This window comes from Neophocaena asiaeorientalis, unplaced genomic scaffold, assembly GCF_003031525.2.
Source record: "Neophocaena asiaeorientalis asiaeorientalis breed wild unplaced genomic scaffold, Neophocaena_asiaeorientalis_V1.1 scaffold345, whole genome shotgun sequence".
NCBI classification, from domain to species: Eukaryota; Metazoa; Chordata; class Mammalia; order Artiodactyla; family Phocoenidae; genus Neophocaena; species Neophocaena asiaeorientalis.
This window is the reverse complement of record NW_020175181.1, coordinates 2,599,014-2,623,551: the sequence shown is the minus strand read 5'-3', so window position 1 is coordinate 2,623,551 and position 24,538 is coordinate 2,599,014. Positions and strand designations below refer to the sequence as shown.

The 24,538-nt window shown below is 36.2% G+C and overlaps 1 protein-coding gene across 1 annotated transcript in view; it reads right to left on the bottom strand.

The window, feature by feature from the left end:
• DTNB (dystrobrevin beta) overlaps positions 1-24,538 on the bottom strand; it is a 235,471-nt gene that overhangs the window by 104,404 nt on the left and 106,529 nt on the right. Inside the window, exon 9 of the mRNA XM_024764484.1 lies at positions 7,555-7,679. Within this exon, the coding sequence (XP_024620252.1) occupies positions 7,555-7,679 (125 nt within the window). The remainder of the gene's footprint in view (positions 1-7,554; positions 7,680-24,538) is intronic.

Sequence of the window (24,538 nt, the reverse complement as noted above, 5' to 3'; positions counted from 1 at the left end):
GGGTGAGCCTACTTAAAAAGTTTAATTAGTGGCCTAGTTCAATCAAGTACATTGGTCATCCAGTCCCTATTCCCAACTCTCAACCTCCTTGGTAGATGGCATTCATCCAAATCAGGATTACTGATTTTTAGTAAAACAAATAAAAGCAACTTTAAGTGTCTGAAAATAATACCTGCAATGTGTAAAGACACCTGAAGTACAAGAATGTTGTCTACTTTTTGTCCAACCAAAAAAGGGCCCTTCTAAATTAATATAGTGAAACAATGATTAAAACAATCATGATCCTATCTAAATGAAATATTTTGCTGACTTTAAGCATTCAAATGTAGGAGCTACCTTCATCTCTAAGTGCAAAACAGCAATCTTTTTCTTTTTCCTGATCATGATTAAGAAATGCACAGCGGCCCACTCCTCACAATTTTCTCATCTATACTTGTAACTCTTTCCTAAGGAAGCCAGCCGAAAACACTGTACTTTATAAAACTGGCTTCTTCACTGTCACTCAAACCTATTTGCATGTAAGCAAAGTACTGTGTGAATACTCTTTGCACCTTGCATAATACCTGGAAGATCCTTAATAAATATTTGCTGAATGAATGGAAAATTTAAATTTCAGCAAGCATTAAGAATTGATGTTCACATATTTATATTTCAGTTGTACTCTATATGCATTTTTGGATGATTAATAGTGAATTCTTAGCTTGTTGTTCATACAGCTAAAACCATTTATGTTCTAATGAGGTGGTTCCATAATCTGATCAGATTCACAAGGAAACTTTTTCAAAAGGTAGATTCCAGGCCACCCCCAGAATAATGATTCAGTTAACCTAGAATGGAAGTAATCTAGTGTTCTATACTTTTAAAAGCTTAGTGACCCTGGTATCAGCCAGGTTTGGGAACCACTGGTATGTGAATCTATACATTAAAAAAAAATCTGTTAAACATAGAACCTCAAAGTTGAATGCGACTTTAAAAGTTGTCTAGTCAATCCAAATAGGATTAATTACTCAAAATTTCATCAGAATACAAAAGGGAAGCTATCACTGCATTTTCTGAGTGGTCCACTGACTATCTACATGGCTTGGGAATAGTTTAGATTAATAAATACCTGAACTATAAAATTTGAGTTCTAGGTTATACCTAGTCTGGAAATAGCTAGTAAAGTTGAATACACTTATGGTATACATTACTAGAGCTGAACAATATCTGGTTCTCCTCTCCTTCCTAGGTACATGGAAGATGATCTATACTCGAAGTTAGTACAGTTGTGAAGGAAATGACACGTGTCACCAAATCACAGAAGAATTGATGTGAGGTCCCCACATGCTCTCTTCCCCAGCTGCAGTGACCAATGAGGCCTCGTGTTAAGATGGTAGAGCCAGAAACTTCAACTTCAACTGGTCTACCCGACCATGGAGCACTGTCCAGTGAGAAATCTCCAGCACAACACTTCGCAAACCACTTTTGACATGTTTGATCAGTCACAGCACCTTCTCCGTACACTTGCACAAATCTTTTTTGAGTTTCAATTGTGTTTTTACCTTTCTTGAAATAATAAAGCATAATATGCCAAAAATGTTGCTTTTTTTCTTCCATCTTCAATATTAAAATGGCTACACAAAAATTCCCCGATTTTGATAAATCTTTTTTTAAAGGCACACTGATATGACAGCTGTCACATACAATCTAACAAAATTGTTTCAAATGAAGTTAAAGACAACTTAGTGCTACTAGAGCCATCTTATGGAGAAAACCAAATGAACCTTTTGGCCCACCCAATATCTATAAAGTAATAAGCTTACAGAAGACTATGCAGAGCATGACCATTTATATAAAGTTTTAAAATATGTGATTTTAAGATGTATATACATCTAGCAAAAGTATAAAAACATGTGCAGAGTGATAGATACCAAATAAATGTTAGTGGCTACTCTTTGGGAGAGAGAAACGGTAATGGGAATAGGAAGGACATAGGAAGCCACAACATTACCTACTAAGTTTTATTTATTTTTTAAAAAAAAGATCTGAGGGGCTTCCCTGATGGCGCAGTGGTTGAGAGTCCGCCTGCTGATGCAGGGGACACGGGTTCGTGCCCTGGTCCAGGAAGATCCCACATGCCACGGAGCGGCTGGGCCCGTGAGCCATGATCGCTGAGCCTGTGCGTCCAGAGCCTGTGCTCCACAACAGGAGAAGCCACAACAGTGAGAGGCCCACGTACCGCAAAAAAAAAAGATCTGAGGTAAATACAATAAAATGATAAGAGTCAATAAAGAAAAAATCAGGTTTCAATTCTTAGCTCTCAGTCCTACACTGAATTCCTTACTAACAGAAACTAGAAATGGGGAGGCTTTTTTAATACACAGAGAAGAAATCTGAGGTCAAGTTCATCCTGAGACAATGGAAGTGGAAACACAGATGACCATGAATGCTCAGCAATTAAAGATGCCTGGTGCCTCTGAAAGAGAAGTGAGGGGCTGCATTAGAAAGAGGGGGATTAGTTGAAAGTCTGCCTGTGACGTAGAACACATCCACCTCCTCCACCAGACTCCCCAGCAGCACACAGTCAGATGACTACTTTTTTTCTGGGCTGGTAAGAAACTAGAGCTTACCTGCTAGTGAAACTGGCCAGAAAGTCTTCAAACTCAGGCACACCAGGGAGAGGTGTGGTATGAATTAAAATGGAGAGATTAACTGAAAGTCTACACTGAACTACTGGATTCCCCAACACACTTCTTCTGGTCAAGATGTACATAATCCTTCACCTAACAACTGTATTCTAGGTATAAAGAAATTCTTACCCAGTTCCATTTGGGGAACATCTGAGGCATTTACTGCAGCATTATATGTGGAGGCAGAGATCTGAAGGCAACCCGGGTGTCCATCCCAGGGAGAATGGATAGGCAAAACATGGTTCACATACCACTTGTGTAAACTTTAAAAAAAGGACATAGAAAACAATACCTAGTTTTCAAGAACAGGACTGCTCCTTATTGTAATCAAAGGATATACAATAAGCACATTAGAATGGTTAGCCGTGGGGGAAAGGGTGACTAGAGTGGGATGTCACCCTTAAAATCCAGCTTACAATTTATAAGAAACATACTGAAAACCTAAGGACACAGAAAAATTGAAAGAAAAAGGATGGGAAAAGTTATACCAGGTACATACCTAGCAAAAAATCTTAAAAGATGTTACTAGCAGATAAAATATACTAGAGAACAAATAGAATTATTAGGAATAAAGGAAGTCACTACTTAAGAATAAATTTTTAACTTCCTAGTGAAATATGTATAATTTTGAACAAGTAAGTAAGGCTGTAGAAGATTTGAGTAACATGGTTAACTAATTTGACTTAATTGACATACATTCATTTACTATAAACTCTGTACCCAACAAGTATAGAATAAACGTTTTCAAGTTTACTTGGAACATAATAAAAACTTGATCATATACTAGATAATAAGCATGTCTCAACAAATTTGAAAGAACTGAATAATACAGAACATTTTTCAGACCAAAATGAAATTAAATTAGAAATTAATAACAAAAAGGTAACTAGAAAATCCTCATTTGTTTGGAAATTAAGAAAGTATACTTCTCAAAGAAGAAATAACAGAACTTAGAAAATATTTAGAATTAAACAATAAAAAAATTACATAATAAAACTTGGACATTACTCAGGTAGTGCTTAGAGAAATTTATAGCCTTAAATGCTTAAATTTGGGGGAAAAAACCTAAAATGAGTAAGCTAACCATATCTTTAAATAAGTTAGAAAAAGAGTAGCAAAATAAACCCAAAGAAGCTTTAACAAAAGAAATAATAAAGGGTGGAAATAAATGAAATTTTTAAAATACAATACATACAATAAAAGAATCATCAAAACCAAAAGTTGGTCCTCTGAAAGCCTAACACATTGGACAAGCCTATGGCAAGATTTTTCAAGGAAAAAAAAAAAAGGAAAAAACTATAAATATGTGAGAGTAGGAATGAAAAAGATGTTAGCACAGATACTATAGATAAATATTATAAACTTTGTGCCAATAACTTTGAAAATTGGATGGAATTGACAAATTCCTACATCTATAAAATGTTCCAAAGTGACTCAAAAAGAAATACAAAATGAAAATAGTCTTATACTTTTTTTAAAAGACTTGTTTTTTTTAACGATTAATGGAATTAATAGTTAAGAATCTCCCCACAAAGAAGGCTTAAGGCACAGATAGCTTCACTGGTGAATTTTACCAAAAATACAAGGAGCAAATAATTCCAATCTTAAATGAGCTCTCCCCAAAAAATATAAAAAGAGAGAATTCTCCTCAACTATTTGAAGACAGCAAACTGGGCAAACTTTGTCCTAAAAACAAAAAAAAAAAAAATCAAGGGAAATTACAGGACAATTTAACTCATAAACATAGAAAAAAGCTAAACAAAATATAAGCAAGTGAAATCTAGCAGTGTATTAAAAGGAGGGTCAAATTATGTTTATTCCAGAAATGTAGGGCTGTTTAAGAAACAGTTAATGTAATTCACTCTATTAACAGAATAAAGAAACTCAGGCTATCATCTCAATGCAGAAAGTCTTTGATAAAATTTGACATCATTCATGACAAAAAGAAAGCACTAGCAAACTAGGAATAAAAAGGAACCTCTTTTATCTGATAAACAGTTTCTACAAAAAACCAACATCAAAAGACATGCTAAAATGAATGCTGAAGTGTTCTCTTTGGTATTAGTAACAATACAAGAATGCCTATCAGACCATTGCATTCAATATTGCACTGGAGGCTCTAGCCGGCATAATAAAACCAAAAGAAAAAAACATGAGTATATTTAAAAGCATAAAGAAGGGGAGGGAAGACAAAAGGCAATCATTATTTGCAGGTGATATAATGATTTATAGAAAATCCAAAAGAATGTGAGTACAAATTGCTAGAATTATGAACAAGTTACACAAGAAGACTACATAGTGGATTAAAATACAAAAGCAACGTGCGTGTCCAACACCAGCAACAAACTGTTAAGAAACATAATTCAAAAAAGATACCATTTTCATGACTGTACACATTTGCCAAAAATCACTGAATTGTACACTTAAAGTGGGAGCATTTTATTGCATGTAAATTATATCTCAAAATAACTGCAGAGAAAAAGGCACCATTTGCAACAGCAGCAACAAATGCGAAGTACACAAGAATTAATTTAACATGTACAAGACCTTTCTGAGGAAAAATTATAAAGCTTTACTAAATGGCACAAAAGGATATTTAAATAAATGGAAAGACATAACGCATTCATGGAATGGAAGACTTAATATTATAAAGATGTCTGTTCTTCCCAATTTGATCTTTAGATTCAATAAATCTCTGATCAAAACTCCAACAAAATTTTATGAGGGACTCAATAAGCTGATTCTCAAATTTATATGAAAGAGCAAAGGGCAAAGAATAGACAAGACACTCCTAAAAAAGATGACTTAATCCCTTACAGTAATTAAGATAGCATGATATTGGCCTAGTGATAGACATTTTGACCAAAGGAACAGAATCAAGAGCCCAGAAACCAGACCGTGCATATTTGCAAACTTCATTTATGACAATGGTGGCATTGTAGTTAAGTGGGGAAATGACGGATTATCCAAAAAATGGCATTGAGACAAGTTATTATTCAAATGCAGAGAGAGAGAGAAAACTGGATATTCCACATCACACCACACACAAACATTTGTTCCAGATGAATTAAAGACATATGTAAAAAGGACATCTTCAAAGCTTAAAAAGAGAGAGAAATATCACTACAATGTTGGAGCAGGCAAGGGTTTTTTTTTTTTTTAATTCAAATGAAAAACACTAACCAAAAAGGGAAGAGGTTAACAAATTTAACCAAAAAATGGATTACACACAAATAAGTAAAATCTACTATGGAACACAGTGGGAGAAAAGCCTATTTTTTCCCCAGGAAGAAGAAATCAATGGGAAACTGAAGGAAAAACAACCACAAAAACAGTACAGGAAAGTCAGTCCAGTTATAAAGTCAACAGGCACACTTTTGAGCAATCTGTGGTATATAAGAAAGAAGATCCCACTGAACTCTGACGAGAACAACTGCACAGAGATTGTGACACCGGAACTAAACAAAGGGTACACAGAATGACCGCACACTGCTTGACTTTGTAATGAATGGAATTAACTTAAAATGCTGTTATTTGGTTTTCAACTTTTAGATTGAGCCCTTAATAAACCTCAGAAGACTTAGTTATGATCATAGGAGAGAACAGAAATATTATCAACTTTGATAAAAGTAATGGCACAGATGACAGAAGTTAGGAGGCAAAGGGAGAAGGGAGAAGCAGACAGGTTAAAACTTCCTTCGTTTACATAGTAGAAGTCAAAAAGAAGTTACAAGAAATAGAAGTTTAAAAATTACATTCAAGAGTACAAAGGTAACTAATTTTTAAAATGGTGATATAATTATGAAAAGATGAGATGGGTTGATATGTAGAGTTATAAATGAGGTTGGTCCCTTACACCACAAAGGAATTCAATAATGTCCAAAACCGATAAGCCAAGAAATGGTGCTCTGAATATATTATTTAGCGATATGGAGGTATCCATTAGGAGATCTAAAAACCCAAACAAAGCACAATGCAACTGGGGAGGATGTGCTGCGTTTTGTTATACGTATTGTTGTATTTTTTCTGTATTACTGAATTTTTAATCTATATGTGTGTATTGTTTTAATAAATATAAAAGTTTTGAAAATTATTGAACGAAAGAGAAAGAAAAGAACTCTAAGAGCTCATTTAATCAAACTATGTAATTTGAGCTAGGTAAAAGAAAATGGATGTCTACTGCAACAGAAAAACTTCTAAATACCTGAGTAAGACTAATAATCAAAAACCTACCAACTTTATCTAGCAGAGTATACTTAATATCATTATTTAATTCAGAGGGAAGAAATCAGTTTAAACGCTGAATCTTATCCTTCATTGTTCCTCCTCCTCCTTACTTTTCCTCTTCATTTCTCTAGCTTTTTTGTTCCCCTCCAGCTTTCTTTTGCTTAGCAAGAATATTTAACTGAAAATAAAAATAAAACACTAGTTTTATTTATACAGTTCAGTCTTGTGGTTCCTAATTTTCTCTCAATACAAAAAGAGCAAATTAGGTTGATTTTCATTTCCATGTGGTCTAAACTAACTTTTAAAATCTCTATGGTCATTAACTGTTGTAAAGAAGAAAAGATCTCTACTGCTGATTTAAGGGAAGAACACAAATAACAAAAGACAACCTTGTTAAACCCAGCACACTGATTACTCTTAACGTATTAATTTTCTGAAGGGGACCGCTACGTAACTTAGGCTTCAGGGCTCAGGAGCTAGGTTTCCATGCAGATATTTATGATGATTTAAAGAGCTGAAAGCTTTAAGTCTTAAGATCCCCAAAAGTAAAGTAAAAACCAGAAGGTGAAATGTTCATGTTAGGTGATATTCAGTTTTGACCCAAAAGAATTCAGCAAGGTTTCCATTTCAGTATAATCCACATCTATCATATACTTACACTATATTTGCAAGGTCAAGTGGTTTCTCTGGTTGTTCAGGAAAAACAGGATGCGGAGGTTCTCTGGTGGGTACACACCCCAAGGATTTACTAATTGCATGGCTCAGCTTCTTTGCAGGGGATTTCTGTGTCAAAGTAGAAAATACGGAAATAAGGAATTGAATTTTCAAAAGAATGAAACAGAATTTTAACTCAGTGATGAGAGCTGTAGAAAATATCTTTGCAAATACAAGCTAAGTTGCATCACAGTCACCACTACTGAGCCTTGCAGAAAGGAACCTACGGTAGTTTCAAGGGGTTGTTTCAAGGTCGTTTGTGGCCCTTCGTTTCTGTCCTAACTCCCTCATTTCTACTATGCAGTCACACTATCCAGTTAGTGTTAATTTGCCTTTTGAACATCTCTGTGTGCCCTTTGCAGGAACTCCTTCTTTTGATGCTTCTGGATCATTCTGGTAAGATGTTATAGTTAATTCCCAGATCAGAGTCAGAAATTCTTGCTAGACTAAAATACTAAAAGGTTAAGATAATGCTGAGAGCTCACGGTTCTTGAATGTTAGCAAATTAGCTGACTAACCCACATCCCCCCAAATATTAAGAGAATATTCCCCAAATGAACATGAAACAGAACATTTGGTGTTAAGGGTCTGGCTATGTATACAGATACAAATGAGTGCACTCACATACACAGGTAGCATCAGATCTGTGACTCTAAATTATGATATGCTGAAGGTACAAAAATAAGTTGGCATACTAATACATTTCCTGGGAAGGTAGAACAATACACACTAAATCCAAAGACTAGCAGGCCTAAGGTATAATAGTAAATATGCACAAAAGTAAACAATATGCCACGACTAAGATATGTAGAATATGAAACCCATATTTAAAGGACACTTTTTAAAAAATTAGTTTATTTATTTATTTATATTTTGGCTGCGTTGGATCTCCATTGCTGCACGGGCTTTCTCTAGCTGCGGTGAGCGGGGCTACTCTTTGTTGCAGTGTGCAGGCTTCTCACTGCTGTGGCTTCTCTTGTTGCAGAGCACGGGCTCTAGGCGTGAGGGCTTCAGCAGTTGTGGCACACGGCCTCAGTAGTTGTGGCTCACGGGCTCTAGAGCGCAGGCTCAGTAGTTGTGGTGCACGGGCTTAGTTGCTCTGCAGCACATGGGATCTTCCTGGACCAGGGCTCGAACCCATGTCCCCTGCATTGGCAGGGGGATTCTTAACCACTGCGCCACCAGAGAAGGCCCCCAATTCCCTTTAAATAATACTGTTATCTGAGATTTTCTTGGCAGGATACTAGTCACAAAAAAGTTTAAATATTTCATTCTTCTGTCTCTGCAGTGTATTACCGTAGTACTACTTTAATTAGAAAATAGACCTTGTTTGCAGCTATGTGTCTCATCAGCAGCACATCTCCACTTAACTTTTATATGCTGCCTACATATATTTTAACAGAAAATAAGCCAAAATCTATTTACCTTTAAGACTATATAGGGAAAGTTACTTAACACCTTGTTTCTAACAGACTGAATAATACCATTCTCTTCAGAAACTTCATATATTGGCTCCAAATCACCTACCACCATCCCCTTCAACACATTAAATTCTGGGGGAAATCTATATGTAATCTAATTTCCTGAAAATTATATGAAGCTACACAAAACAGAAATTCTGAACTTCCCCACAGCTGCTCTCCATCATCCCTTTGCCCAATGACTGGCTGTAACATGACTGATTCTTCTTCCTCTGCTCCATCTTCTACACTGCCCCAGACATCATGCAGTCTTCTGCTTAAAATCTTGCAAAGGCTGATAATCATTTATAGACTAAGATCTAAATCCACGCCATCACAGCTCACTTAGGAGCTTTCATATCCGGCTCCCCACTCTGTCCTCACCTCTCACCCCACATCAGCATAAACACCAAGCTGCTCAGTTAACCCACTGTACCATGTTCTCTTAGATCTCTGTACCTTGGCACGTGCCTGAGATCTCCCTTTCCCAATCTGTTTCTCTGTAAATTTTCTGCTCATCTCTCAAGGCTGCTTATTTGCAAGCCTCCCTTCCCCTATGAAGACTTTCCTCACTGCTCCGTAAGTCGGCACCCGTCTTTCCAAGCTACCCACTCGCCAAGTACACGTTTCCACTGTGGCACTGTTCCAATACTGCGCTGCACTTTTAAATTTACATGCCCATCTCTGTTAGACCAGTGGTCTTGAAGGGTAGGATCTACATTTTACTCATCGGTGTATTTCCAGAACCTGACCTACACCAGAATATGTTATTTGAATAAATTATTTGCCTAGATGAATTTTCTAGATTGCTTTTTCCTGGCTAAACCACATAAGCTTAATTTTTTTGAGAGTTATGGTATGAGTAGGAGACCATCAGAGGACACCAGAGAGTATCTTAATTCACCTTTACAACTAAACACTACATGTGTAATCCATATACTCATTTCGCAATTTTTTGCTACATCTGAGAACCACCTGGGCCATTAATTCATGCAGTCTATGTGAGACGGATTATAATAGCCATGAAATCACAGGTTTCATGTGTATATTTTACCATAAACATTAAAATAAGACTGTTAAAATAAAAAATGTTTCCCTTTGTATCACCTAATATTCTCTAGCAGCATGCTTGTTGTGCTTTCAAAAATACTGCTCCAAGTCAAGGTTTAAGATTAGATCCCATTTCAAGTCTCAAAAAGAAAGAGAGAAAGGTAAAATCAATACATCAAAGCCAATTCCACGTAGAGTACATCAAGAGATGCTTGATATGTATGGGAAGGAGAAAAAGACTGGAAATAAACGTATATAGGAATTATCTAAGGGCTAGGATCAAACCAAAAAGAACATTATCCTGAAAATTTAAAGATAATGCACTCAATTAGGCTGTCTAAATTGGTAGATAAATGATTTCCTTAAAAAGACCTCAACGCATGAATTACAATATGGGCCTAAAGTGATTTCATTGTGGAGCTACGTTAGGAAACTAAGATTAACTAAGTGTGTGAGCAAGAGTTCGAAAACCACTATAAGTGCCGAGACAGGGACAATACCTCTTCTGGCTACTCGGCCCCCAGGACAATGCCCAGGACTTGGTAGTCAGTCACTAAGTATTTACAGAAGTGCAGACAGTGAGGGAGGAAGAAAAGCAATCCAGGTGTAGGGACTGGTGACTCCACACTTCGTTTAAGCCACTAGGACAGAGATGTTCTGACAGGTCTTTGTACCTTTCCCCTCACTTGAACCCTCACACTGATATACAGGGACGCCTTAACCTAGAAAATCAGATCTCCTCCAAACCCTCTTAGGCAATGATTTTCAATCTTTGTGCATTTTCAATACCTTCATCCACTTTACCTAATTTCAAAACATTTCCTACCATCTCTTAAAAATATTACAGGTTACATAATTCAAAAAGAGACACGTACCACAATGTTCACTGCAGCACTATTTACAATAGCCAGCACATGCAAGTAACCTAAGTGTCCATCGACAGATGAATGGATAAAGAAGATGTGGCACAGATATACAATGGAATATTACTCAGCCATAAAAAGAAACAAAATTGAGTTATTTGTAGTGAGGTAGATGGACCTAGTCTGTCATACAGAGTGAAGTGAGTCAGAAAGAGAAAAACAAATACCATATGCTAACACATATATATGGAATCTTAAAAAAAAAAAAGGTTCTGAAGAACCTAGGGGCAGGACAGAAATAAAGATGCAGACGTAGAAAATGGACTTGAGGACACAGGGAGGGGGAAGGGGAAGCTGGGGCGAAGTAAGAGTAGCATGGACACATATACACTACCAAATGTAAAATAGATAGCTAGTGGGAAGCAGCCGCATAGCACAGGGAAATCAGCTCAGTGCTTTGTGACCACCTAGAGGGGTGGGATTGGGAGGGCGGGAGGGAGACGCAAGAGGGAGGGGATATATGTATACATAGAGCTGACTCATTCTGTTATACAGCAGAAACTAACAACATTGTAAAGCAACTCTACTCCAATAAAGATGTTAAAAATAAATAAAGTAAGGTCACCTTGGAAAAAAAATTACAGCTTACATTAAAAAAGAATGCTTCAAAAGTATATAAAATGTGGGTATACAGTCTAAAAAGTGATAAAACAAATACCCATCTACCCACTCTTCTGCCTGAGAAATATACCATTATGGTCACTTGGAAGCCTGGCTGTGAGCCCTTATCTAATACAGCCCACTCCCACCATACCCGCACCTCTCCTGGTTATCAGTATCCTGGATTTTGTACTAATTATTTCCTTGATTTTACTATTTTAGCAATTATGTACTATAAAAAATACATGATTTATTTAATACATGCTTAAAACCTATATAGATTTACATATGTATTTTTTCTGCAACTGGCTTCTTTTACTCAAAATTATGTTACAATTCATCCATGTTGATGCATATGTTGATAAAATTCACTCATTTTTTCATGGCTTGATTGTATTTCATTGCTCAGTTACATCATAATTTATATATTTGGGTTGTTTCCCTTTGTTCCCTCTCAGTCACAATGCTGCTATAAAACTTTCTTGTCCGTGTCTCCTGCTGGCCATGTAAAAGAATTTCCTAAGAGTGGAATTATTGGGTCATAAATTATGACATTCAGTGTTACTAGGCACTGCCAATTTGCTTTTACAAAGTGGTTACGCTAATTTCCACTCCCATCAGCTATGTGAGGGACTTCCTGACTCTACATTCTGGCCAACCCTTGTTACAGTCAAATGTTCTAACATTTGCCAATCTGGTGGGTGACAAATGTTACTGGGCTTTTAATTTGCAATTCCCTTATTACTAGAAATATTGAGCATCTTTTCCAATGTTTATGGGCCATTTGTATTTCTTTGTCTGTGAAATGCCTGTTCCTGTCTTTGGCGTAGTGTTTCACTGGGTTTGTCTTTATCTTACTGATTTGTAAGAGTTCTATATATTTTTGTATTTTAACCGTACAGAAGTTATATCTTACAAACAACTTTCACTTTAAGGTTTTTCACTCTACTGTTTTTAATGAATGGTCATCTTTAAATACACAGTAGTCCCAATTTATTAATCTTTTCTTTCTTATTTTGTGCCTTTTGTATCTTAAGAAATATTCCCCTCCCTGATGTCATAACGATATCCTCCCAGATTGTCTTCATTGTTGCATAGTTTTTATCTTTCATATTTAAGTTTGAATCTACTTAAAACTGATTTCTTTGATAGGTATAAGGAAATAATCCAATATGGATAATCAGTTGCTTCAGGATCACTTAATAAACAATCCACTCTTCTCCTACAAGATAGATATTCTACTTCTATCCCTGTACCAGTATCATGATGATTTAATTGTTACAGTTTCCTCTTATCTTTTCAGGTAGTACCAGTGCCCCAAACTTTCATTCTTCATTAGGAGAGTCTTTGTTATTCTTGACCCTTCACACTTCCAATTAAATTTTACAATCAGTCTGTCCATTTACCGCAAAAAAAAAATCCTGTTGGGATTTTGATGGGAACTGATCGAATATACAGACAATTCTGGAGAGAACTGACATCTTCATATGTCAGTTCACACACTGAACATTCCTTTCTGTGAATATGTTCATCCCCTCATGTACTTAGCCTCTTTTTTTTGGCCACACCACGCAGCTTGCAGGATCTTAGTTCCCTGACCAGGGATCGAACCCGGGTCCTTGGCAATGAAAGTGCGGAGTCCTAACCACTGGATCCCACTAGGGAATTCCCCTAAGCCTTTTTAAATATCTTTCAATAAAGTTACAGATTCTTGTTTATAAAGGATATATGTATCTGTTATTTATTTCTAGTTATAGAAAGATTTTATATTCAGAAACCTTGCTCTCTTATTTTTAAAACTTTTGGTAAAATACACATAACATAAAATTTACCATCTCAACCATTTTTAAGTGTACAGTTAAGTAATGTTAAGTATATTGGCCATTTATATATCATCTCTGGAGAAATGTCTATTCCTTTAAACAATTCCTTTAGACCAATTTTTTAACGAGTTATTTGCTTTTTGTTGTTCTTAAGTTATAGGAGTTCTTTATATAATCTGAATATGAGCCCCTTATCAGATATATGATATGCAAATATTTTCTCCCACACCATAGTTTGCCCTTTTACTATGCTGATGTGTCCTTTGATGCACAGGAGTTTTACATTTTGATGTAGTCCAATTTATCTATTTTTACTTTTATTGCCCCTACTCTACTTTAATTCTAATGATTTGGAGATTCTTTCAATCTTTCTACATTAACAGTCATCAGTAAATAATGATAACTTTGTTTCCTTCCAATTAAAATACCTTTTATCTCTTTTCCTTGTTTACTCTGCTGCTTTAGGACCTCCAAGAAAATGTTGAATAGAAGTGGTGATAGCAAGCCTCCTTGTTTTGTTTTCAATCTTAAAATCTTAAGATTTCAATCTCAAAACAAATACTCCTGACATTTCATCAGTAAATATAATGGATACTATGTTTTTATAAATATCCTATATGTATTAGGTTAAGGAAATTCTTCTACCCCTAGATTGCTGAAGTGCAGTGTGTGTCTGTGTGGATATGAGGTTTTAATCACTGTTTTACATGTCTTTTGAGATGATTACACAGATTTAATCCATCAACTTATGAATATGGCTAAATTATAATAATCTATCTTTAATTGCGGGAATAAAACCAGTGTGATTATGATCTTTTGTATACACCGCTGAGTTGAGTTTCATAATACTTTGTTTAGGCTTTTATTTGCCTTCATTAGAATGGCTTGTAATTTTCCTTTCCTGTTGTCCTCATAAGGTTTTGGTACCAAGGTAGTTCTAGCCTCAAAAATGAAATCAGAATGCTCATTATTTTTTCTAGAATTTGGGAGATTTTTATAATACCGGAATTCTTTTCTTTGAATGTTTGTTGAAACTTATGTAAAGTCACTCAGGCCTGGTTGTTTCCTTTGTAGAAATATTTTAAGCTACTAATTCAAATTCTTTAATGATTATACTAATACTTGCAGGTTTTATTCTGTCTTGAATCAGTTTTGGAAAGCAAGGTTGTTTTGTTCATTTCAACTAATCTTTCAATAACCAATGTACGGTTGTTTTCTTATCTTTTTGTTATTGATTCTTAGCTCAAATGCACTATAATCGACACTAATTCTTTTCTGAGACTTCATTTAGGTGGTCAAGTTTTGTGTGTTTGAAAAGAATGTGCAACCATTAACTGCTGGATACATTTGAATTTTCTACATTGTGTTTTTTGTCTAATGATTCTAACAATTGTTGAGAGAAGTGCGTTAAAATTAACCAGTTTAATAATGTATTTTTAATTTCTTATTGTGCTCTTATTTTTATTTACACATTTTAAAGCTATGCTATTAGTTGTATATCTATGTATAACTGTTAATTTCATCTTTTTATCTTTTGTAAACTTTACCTCTGGTGAAGATTTTTTTATTGTAATAAAATATACATAACATGAAATATAACATTTTAATCTCTCTCCTAAAGATTTTTGCCCTGAAATCTATTTTCTGAGGTTAATATAGTTTCACCAGTTTTCTTTTGGTTAGTTCTTGGCTTGGTATGTCTTTTTTTTCTTTTTTCTTACTGAGATATAATAGACATACAGCACTGTATAAATTTAAGATGTACAGCATAATGGTTTGACTTACACACATTATGAACTGATTACCACAGTAAGTTTAGTGAACGTTCATCACCTCATGTAGATACAAAATAAAAGAAAAAGAAAAAAATATTTTTTCCTTGTGATGAGAACTCATAGATTCAAGCAGAAACATAAGCCTATTAAATCCCCAAGAGAAGTCAGGAACCTCCTCTAACTCATTTAATGTAAACATTTTACCACCGTCTTAAACAGTATCTGTACTCTCATCCTGTAACTTCAAATCCTTTAACTCTAACCATGACCCAACTATATTAATGTCATAGTTAATTAGTACTTTAGCTGCATCTCATTTTAAGACCAATTAAATTATTAGTCATTATTATTTACATATAGTGCTTATTTAAATTTACTCGCATTTGCCAATTCTGCCGTGCACCATTCCTTCTTATGTTCCATTTCTTCCTTATTGCTTCAATTCATTTTTTCCCCAAAACATATCCTTTGTTAGTTCCTTTAGCAATGGTCTATTGGTGACAAACCCACTGAGACTTTTTCTGAAAATATATATTCCTTCTTTGCTCTTAGATTAGATAGGTATGGAATTCTAGGTAGACCTTTTCATTCTATCCTTCAAATCCTTCAATTGCCTGTCACATTTTCCATTTCCCTATATCTGTGTTCAATATTCTGTATCCTGGTTAATTTCCTCAGACTTATTTTCCATTCCCTAATTTTTGCTGTAGCTGTCTGTAATCTGCTATGTAACCCCTCTATTGAGCTTAACCTTATTATTTTTTATTTGTAGAAATTCAATTTGTTCCTTTTTCATCTTGACTTGTTCCTTTTTGAAATGTCACTATTCCTAGACTTACTCCTTTAATTTTTAAAGTGTACCATTTTCTGAAGTCCTTGGCATACTAAAGCTACTGTTTGTTGTGTTTGCTGATTCTCCCTCACAGTAGATTGTTTTATAATAGGGTTTGCAATATTTGATGACAAGCTCACCTTTAGCAGAGACTCTTTTTTTGTATGGGAGCCCTATTTGTACTATCTCTGGGCCACTGGAATATTTTTAGCCCCTCTTTCACAAGGAGGCAGCCCTTCTCAAGTTCCAGCTTTTACAAAAATACCAGTTCTACTCACCTTGAGTGGACCCAAGTTACATTTCCTACTCCATGGAGGCACTAACCCCAACCACTGGCCTAAATCCAGTATCCCATCTGATAAATCCTGGGGACATCACAATTTGGGGTTTAATTTTTGATAGCCAGGAATTTCTCTTTTATTCAAGTTCAATTCTGCATTTCAGTTTTGTTATTATATTTCATCCTACATGCATGTTTGTCACTGAGGATGGGAGGCTACAATTAGCTTAGTCTACCTTTACCCTGAACAAGATGCGAAGCTATTGGAGTGTATTGAGCAAGCAAGGATCTGATTTTTAACAGGATCATTCTGGCTGCTATACTTAGAATAAACTGAAGGTAACAAGGGCAGAATCAGGAATACCATTTAGAAAGCCTCGGTAGTAATTTGTAAATGTATAAATTTATACACATATATACATACTTAAACATGCAGTGTTATCAAGAGCAGGACAAACAGGCTTATAACTGATACCAACTCTTACAAATTATACTTTTTAGCATTTTAAATTCCCCACTTATGTCCGTTCCAATGTTGTTTGCCTTGTTTTGTCTCATACTAATATTTTATACTACCTTTTTCATCCCTTTATTATTAACTGTGTATCTTCTCTGAAATAGCATGTGGTTTTTGTCGTTTTGATAAATCTGAGAGTTTTTATCATTTTAGTAGGTGAGTTTAATTCACTTTCATTTACTTTAACTACTGCTATGTATACTTAAATGTATTCCTAGCAACTTATTTTGTGTTTTCTATTTTACCATGATTTTCTTTTTCTCTTTTCCTGTCTTCTATTGGATTGGTCAAGGTTATTTTTGATACATTTTTTCTTCTAATAGTTTTAAGGTTTATATTTTATATCTAATTCTTCAAGTGGTTACCCTTAAAATTTTAATGCATATTTAAAATTATAGTTTCTTACAAGTTAGAATTAATTACATTTTATTATCCTCCTCCTGAAATCTTTAGTGTGCTTTTAATTCCCTTTATCACTCCCCCAACCACAAATTCCATGTTGCTATTTTTGTTGATTTAAGTTACAACTTACTAAAAATCGTCATATATTTTATAACCAATATTTATTTATATTCAATATTGTTTTTGATTTCTCTGCTTCCTTTTTTTCCTTAAATCCCATTACTACCTTCTTGGTTCATTTTTTTTCTTACTGCAGTGTATCTTTAAATAGTTCTTTCAGCAAAGGTCTTTCAAAGTCCTTAAATTATGAATATGTTATTGTAGTGTCCTTGCTGTTGAAAGACAGTTTGGGTGAGAATAGAATTTTAAGTTCAAATTTATTTTCTCTCAGCACCTTGAAGACATTCTGCTGTTGTTTCTCAAAACCAGTGATAAAGTCTAATGTCATCTGGATTCTTATTCTTTTGTAGACCATCAGTCTTTTCTCTCTACGGTCACCTAGGAATTTCTCTTCATCATTATCACTAGGATGTATGCAGGTGCTGACTATGCTGTTTCCTTTTAAAATGTATTCTTCTTCAGTTAGTAGGCCTTCTACCTAAGGGCTCATACTTTTTCAGTTTTGGAAATTTTTCATACATTATTTCTTCAAACATTGTCTCTTGTCAATTTTCTTCGCTTCCAACTCCTATTAGATAAATGTTGGAACTTCTACACGAATCTAAATGCTTCAATCTTTGTTTCATACTCTCTCTCTCTTTTTTTTTTTTTTAAAGGATACTCTCTTACCTCTTGATGCTGAGTTTTGGGAGAATCTCTTGCCCTGATCTTTCAGCTCAATAATCTGTTCTTTAGCTATATCCAGTTTGCAATGCAGCCCATCCGGTGAGTTTGTTTGACAACTACGTTTTTCATTTTCATTATTTATAGTTTCATAACTTCCACTTCTTGTATTAATCATGAAAGTCTATCCCTGGTCCTCTAAGAAAATTAGATTGACCTATTTTTAAAGTTTCTTTCTGACTGTTCTACCCCACAGAATGTAGTTCTGCTGTTTATATTTCACTGTGCTAAGCTTCCTCTGGGTTTTCATGGCCGTGTAAACATCTCCCATGGGACTGCTCACTTGCCGTCTTAGCCAATAGTGGCATCCTAGCCAGAGGCCGCATGCTGAATCTGTTCTGACAAAATCAGCACAGAGCTTCAGGGTCCTGGCAGTAGTGATGGCCTCAAACAGGCAGTGTAAGCAGTTCCTTTCTGCAACTTCTCCTTTAATGTACAACTCTTTCACTTAAAGATGTTTTATTGCTGCAGGTCAGGAATATTCCTTTTCTTTTCAATCCTGAAAGGGAATTTATTAATCAAATTAATTTTTTATCATTTCTATGGGTTTGGTGCAGAAAGGGTAAGAGGGAGTATGTGTTTGGTCAACCATCTTGAAACTGGATCTACTGCTTCTCTAAATATCATTTCCCTGCATTCTCTTTAGCTTCTTTCTGGAGTTCATATTAGATGGCATTCTTCAATCTAACTTCCATGTCTTAATTTTTTTTTCTATTACTGTATCCTTCTGTGATGTGCTTAGGAACAATTCTCTGCTCCAGTATCCAGCTCACAAATCTGCTCTTAAGCTACAGACACAGTTAATCAGCCCATTTAATGAATTCCTTATTTTGACAATCAAAATTTTAATTTCCAGTATCAATACTTAGTTATTTTTGGTAGATAAAATAACTGCTCATATCTCTCCAAGAGTTCAACTGTACATATTTTTAAATCTAGTTCTACTTATTCTATGAATTCTATGTCCAAAATAAACTCTTTTGTTATCTCCTTTGCATGGCAGTTTTTAGTGATTTTGAATGAAGTGCTCATCTTTGTAGTTAAGGCTCTCTGTTGAGACAGTCTACACTATCTGGGTGCACTGCATACCTGGAGGGGAGAAGTAGGACTTGTTTTCAGTGAGAGTGAAGGAGGGACAGAAGGTGACACCTCATGGAAAAGCTTTGTAGTCAGTCTTATGAACATGGGACCCCTATTCTCCTGGAATTCACCAAGCACCTGGACCCCAGCCCTGCCTCTCCAACCTAAGGTCCTATGTACACTACATCTGCCGGCGACACCTGCATCACCAGGCTATAGTACCAGAGTCACTCTGTCACTTGCCCTGAGCCCCTCTCAGCTGCCCATATCAACTTTCCAAGCAGGAACATTCTAGATGCTACTCCTATCCTGAGAAGCAACAGTTTTCTGCCCTTGTTTTGAAACAAGGTTTTCTTTTGTAAACTGATCCCATACACTTTTCATGGGGGTTCTGCACATCTGGGACCTGCTGTGGGTTTTCCTTCTTTTTTTCCCCTCTAGTGTACTTGCAAATTATTTTTAAAATTCTAATCTATCATTTCTAAGTATCTGAGGCAAGATGGAAAGGTGATAGCATGTCCTCAGACCATCACCCTGAAATGGAATTCCCAGTTCTTTTTTGTTTATTAAAGTTTATTTAAAATATATTTTGAAAATTCATAATATCCCTTATATTATTTTTTAAAGGATTCAGAATAACTGCTTTAGAAAGTAAAAAAATTACAGTTGCTAAGCTCCAGTTGAACTTAATTTGTAAAGCTATAATTTTGACTGATTAATGTATGAGAGAAATGTAATCCATGTAATTTTTATTACTCTTCCAAGATTTGAGAGTATGAGCTCTCTGACAGTTATGAGAATATAGCTAGGTAGAATAAAAAGTAATCAGTTCACATATGGCTTCTGAAACATGCTTATAAATTACAACCTCTTGACCCACAAAAAAGGAACCACCATTATCTCAAATGGTTCAATGATAGCTGAGGCTGGAGTTATGTAAAGAACAGCAGTAACTTGGTTTTTGAGCAGCAAGTCGTTTCAGCCTCCTTTTCAGGAAAAAACAAAAACAAAAAAATTCCAACAAATACAGATTTGTTGGAATTCAACATCAACAGACTGACACTGCTAGGTGTGCCCTGACAGCCAATATAGTATTTATGGTTCCACACATACCAACCCTGGGTGTGGGAGGGGTACCCTTGAATTACCGATAATTGCCACATTAAGCATAAATAAGTTACAACTGAAAAAGCTGTGAATGTGTATAGGCAAAAACAAAGTTCAAGGCCAGACTTTGCTCCTAACTGAGCTGTGATATCAACCTGGCCTGGCATCCCATTTTGTGTTGGAACTCTTACCAGAATGTACAACAGGGGAAATGCTGCACTGAGAATTGGACTGCCCTTTAAAACATCAGTTTGATGACATGGACAGAATTTCCTTTCTCAATAGCTTTAACTGGCAGTTCATATTCCCATCTTCTTCAAACAATTTGTTAAGAGTTTTGTTGCTCCGTAAGAGAACTAAAAGTAACATATTCCTTACAAATGAAGATGTGAATACATGGTAAAGCTCATACACTGCTGGTGGGAGTGTGAAGTAGTAAAGCCCCCTTGGAGACAATTTAGTAAAATCTAGTAAAAGATACACACTCAAAAAAAAAAAAAAAAAAAAAAAAAAAAAGATACACACTCCTCTGGACTAAGGAATTCCACTCCTAAAAATTACCCTAGAAAAATTCCCCAGGCTGCACAAGATGACCTGTACTAGAAAATCCACTAAAGCTTTGTTTGGAAAAGTAGAAAATTAGAAACAAGTTGAATGTCAATCAACAAGAGAATAAATAAAATGTGGCATATTTATAGAATTGAATTTTATATGGCATTGAAAATAACCATATCAACATGGAGATCATTTTACAAACAATGTAGGTGAACAAAGGAAACTGCAAGAGGATATATGTAATATGACACTATTTTGATAAAGTTTAAAAATATGAGAAACAATGCTATATATATATATATTTTTTCTTTTTCTTTCTTTTTTTTTTTTTTTTTTTTGCGGTACGCGGGCCTCTCACTGTTGTGGCCTCTCCCGTTGCGGAGCACAGGCTCCGGATGCGCAGGCTCAGCGGCCATGGCTCACGGGCCCAGCCTCTCCACGGCATGTACATGTGGGATCTTCCCGGACCAGGGCACGAACCCGTGTCCCCTGCATCGGCAGGCGGACTCTCTACCACTGCGCCACCAGGGAAGCCCAATGCTACATATTTTAATGGCCACATACACATGTGTAATAAAAAATATGAAAATATCATATGAATGGAAATATTGAGTACTAAATTCAAAATAGAGGTTACCTCTGAGGAGGGAGGAAAATGGGTATATACTATGGACCTCTTTCCACATCTGAACATATAAATCTATTTCACTTATTTTGACTGCTACACAGAATTCCACAGTTATAATTATATATATATATATATATATATATATGTATGTACGTATATATACCATAATAAATTTAGTCATTTTGTTACTGTTGGAGATTTTGGCCATCTCTTCATACCAAAATCCTAATATACTTGATGCAAGGGTCTTTGTGGGAGAATTCCTATAGGGGGAATTGCTGAGTCAAAGTTTATATGCATTTAAAATTTTATTTTTCAAATATGGTATCAATTCACACTCGTACCAATAATCTTCTAGAGCCCTCTACACTCTTGCCAAAATTGAATATTATCAATCTCTCACACTTTTTCGAGTCAGGAAGACATTCCCATGATCAAAAGTAGTTTAAAAACTGGAACAAGTGGGAGATGCCAACTTTATAATGTTCTTTAACAAACACAGGGGTATATAGGCTAATAACATACTAAGGAATTATGAGATAATAGAATATACAGACAAATGAACAGATAATTATAATAGCATGATAGGTGCCTTAAAGGAGGTATTCAGTGTGCCATAGCAGAGCGTGAAGAGACATATAAATCAGCTTGGGGATCAGGAAAAGAGGCAATGGCTGAGCTGAACCTCAGAGGCTGAAGAGAAGTTGGCATGGGAAATTTGGGAGGATGGGGAGGAGAGGAGACAAAGGGAGATAGAACAACAGATTCAAAGACATAGAAGTAAGAAAATATGGTAGAACAAGCAACTGGAAATAGTTCAATACTGTCATAGTGCTGTCTATGAGTTAAAGCCATACATAAAAGTCCAAGTCCAAAGACAAAACTGAAGACGCTTTCAAAATGTTACTCCATAAGATAAAACCCCAGTGTGTTACAAATCATCTCTGATTTAGAAGCTGCTTCTAGAATACATTGAACAGATAGTTCTCTGGCCAAATGCAGCAACAGATTGCATGGCAGGATAGAATGAGGAAGGAGAAGTGTGACCAGTACTTCAGGTCTGGGTAAACAAAGGGTCTAGTCAGCTAAGACAAAAAGGAGCAGAGCACTTGAGTATGATGGAAAAAGATTTACAGGCAGCCAAAGTCCCACAAAAGGGAGGCTGGAGGTTGGAGAGAGCATGAAGGTTGGAAAACCAAGAAGACCCACCAATTGCTTCTTTGTATAGCAGCACTCTCTGGGGCCTGGAGCAGAACAGGCACTAGAAATGTTTACTGAACGATTACCAGGGCAAAAAGCTCTTTACCAGGGCCCCTGGATGATGACACCTGGGCACCCGCTATCTCCAAAGGCTGTCACAAACACTGCCACAGGTGAAGGCAGGAACGGAGCCAGAAGTCAATTAACGTCACACATGATACAGATGCCCCACAGCCAGGAACCGAAGACCACCACCACTATTACTTAGCTCTGAAACAGTGTTTCCCAAAACTGTCTGAAGATTAAAAAATTCCTGGGGTGTTTGTTTCAAAATGAAACGAAACAAAACAAAACAGATTCCTCTAACTCAACCCAGACCTACTAAGTTAAAATTCCCAAGGGTAGAGACCTGGTACTCTGTATATTAAACAAGCTGCCCAGCTGATTCTTTTCAAGCCATTTTGGGAAGCACTGATCTAGAAGTTCTTGCCAAAACAAAAAGGTTAAAAAAAAAAAAAACAAAGGTATAACTATTGGAAAAATGATTTTTACTGTTTCCCACAGGCAATATAGTTATCTACTTAGAAGTCTAAGAAAACTGACTGAAAAAATTATTAGAACCATGTGTTGACAGAAAAGCTAGTGAGACTTTAAGATGGAAATGTCCATAGGGCCACTGAATATAGGAGTCTTAACCTGGACCAGAAGCCTCGGCTGGAATTAAAAAACTGCAGAGGGGGCCTTCCTTGGTGGCACAGTGGTTAAGAATTCACCTGCCAATGCAGGGGACGTGGGTACGAGCCCTGGTCCGGGAGGATCCCACATGCCGTGGAGTGACTGGGCCCGTGCCCCACAGCTACTGAGCCTGCGCTCTGGAGCCCATGAGCCACAACTGCTGAAGCCCAAGTGCCTGGAGCCCGTGCTCTACAACGGGAGAGGCCACCCAATGAGAAGCTTGCGCACCATGGCAAAGAGTGGCCCCCACTAGCCACAAGTGGAGGGAGCCCGCGCGCAGCAATGAGGACCCAACGCAGCCAAAAATATAAATAAATAAATAAATTTATTTTGGGTCCCTGCAGAGGGACTTCCTTGGTAGCCCAGCAGTTAAGACTCCATGCTACCAGGGCAGGGGGCCTGGGTTTGATCCCTGGCTAGGGAACTAGATCCCGCATGCCGCAACTAAAGATTCCATGTGCCGCAACTAAAGATTCCGCATAAAGCAACTAAAGACCTCGCGTGCTGCAACTAAAGATCCTGCATGCTACCATGAAGATCCCGCATGTGGCAACAAAGATCCCACGTGCTGCAATTAAGACCTGGCACAGCCAAATAACTAAATAAACAAATATTTTAAAAATGAACAAAAATAAAGTTAAAAAAAAGAACTGCATAAATCTATTAGTGTTGGGGGGGTTGGTTGGGGAGGGTCATCTAAAACCTGGCACGCTCAGAGGTTGCAGCAAGAGAAGAAAAGACAGCTCACTGAATCAGTGTGTTGTGCACCTGAAACTAACATAATATCGTAAATCAACTGTACTTCAACTGCAAAATACAGAATAAGGAAAGCAGCTCAGGAAAGAATGCCAGGGAACACAATATCTGGTTTATCATAGGTAATCAAAAATTTCGTAATTGGACATTCTGTAGCCACTAAATGGAGATAAAAGGTAATGAATATACAATACACGTGTATTAAGTGTATTTAGAGAAACAGTTCTACCATAAATCTGTATCTGTAGATCTCAGAATGTCCTAGATATACAGACAGTAATCACTGATATATCTGAGTTAACGTAGAAACAGACAAGCAATTCACACTGCTGGGTCATACAGATTCCTCTAATCCTCTCTAC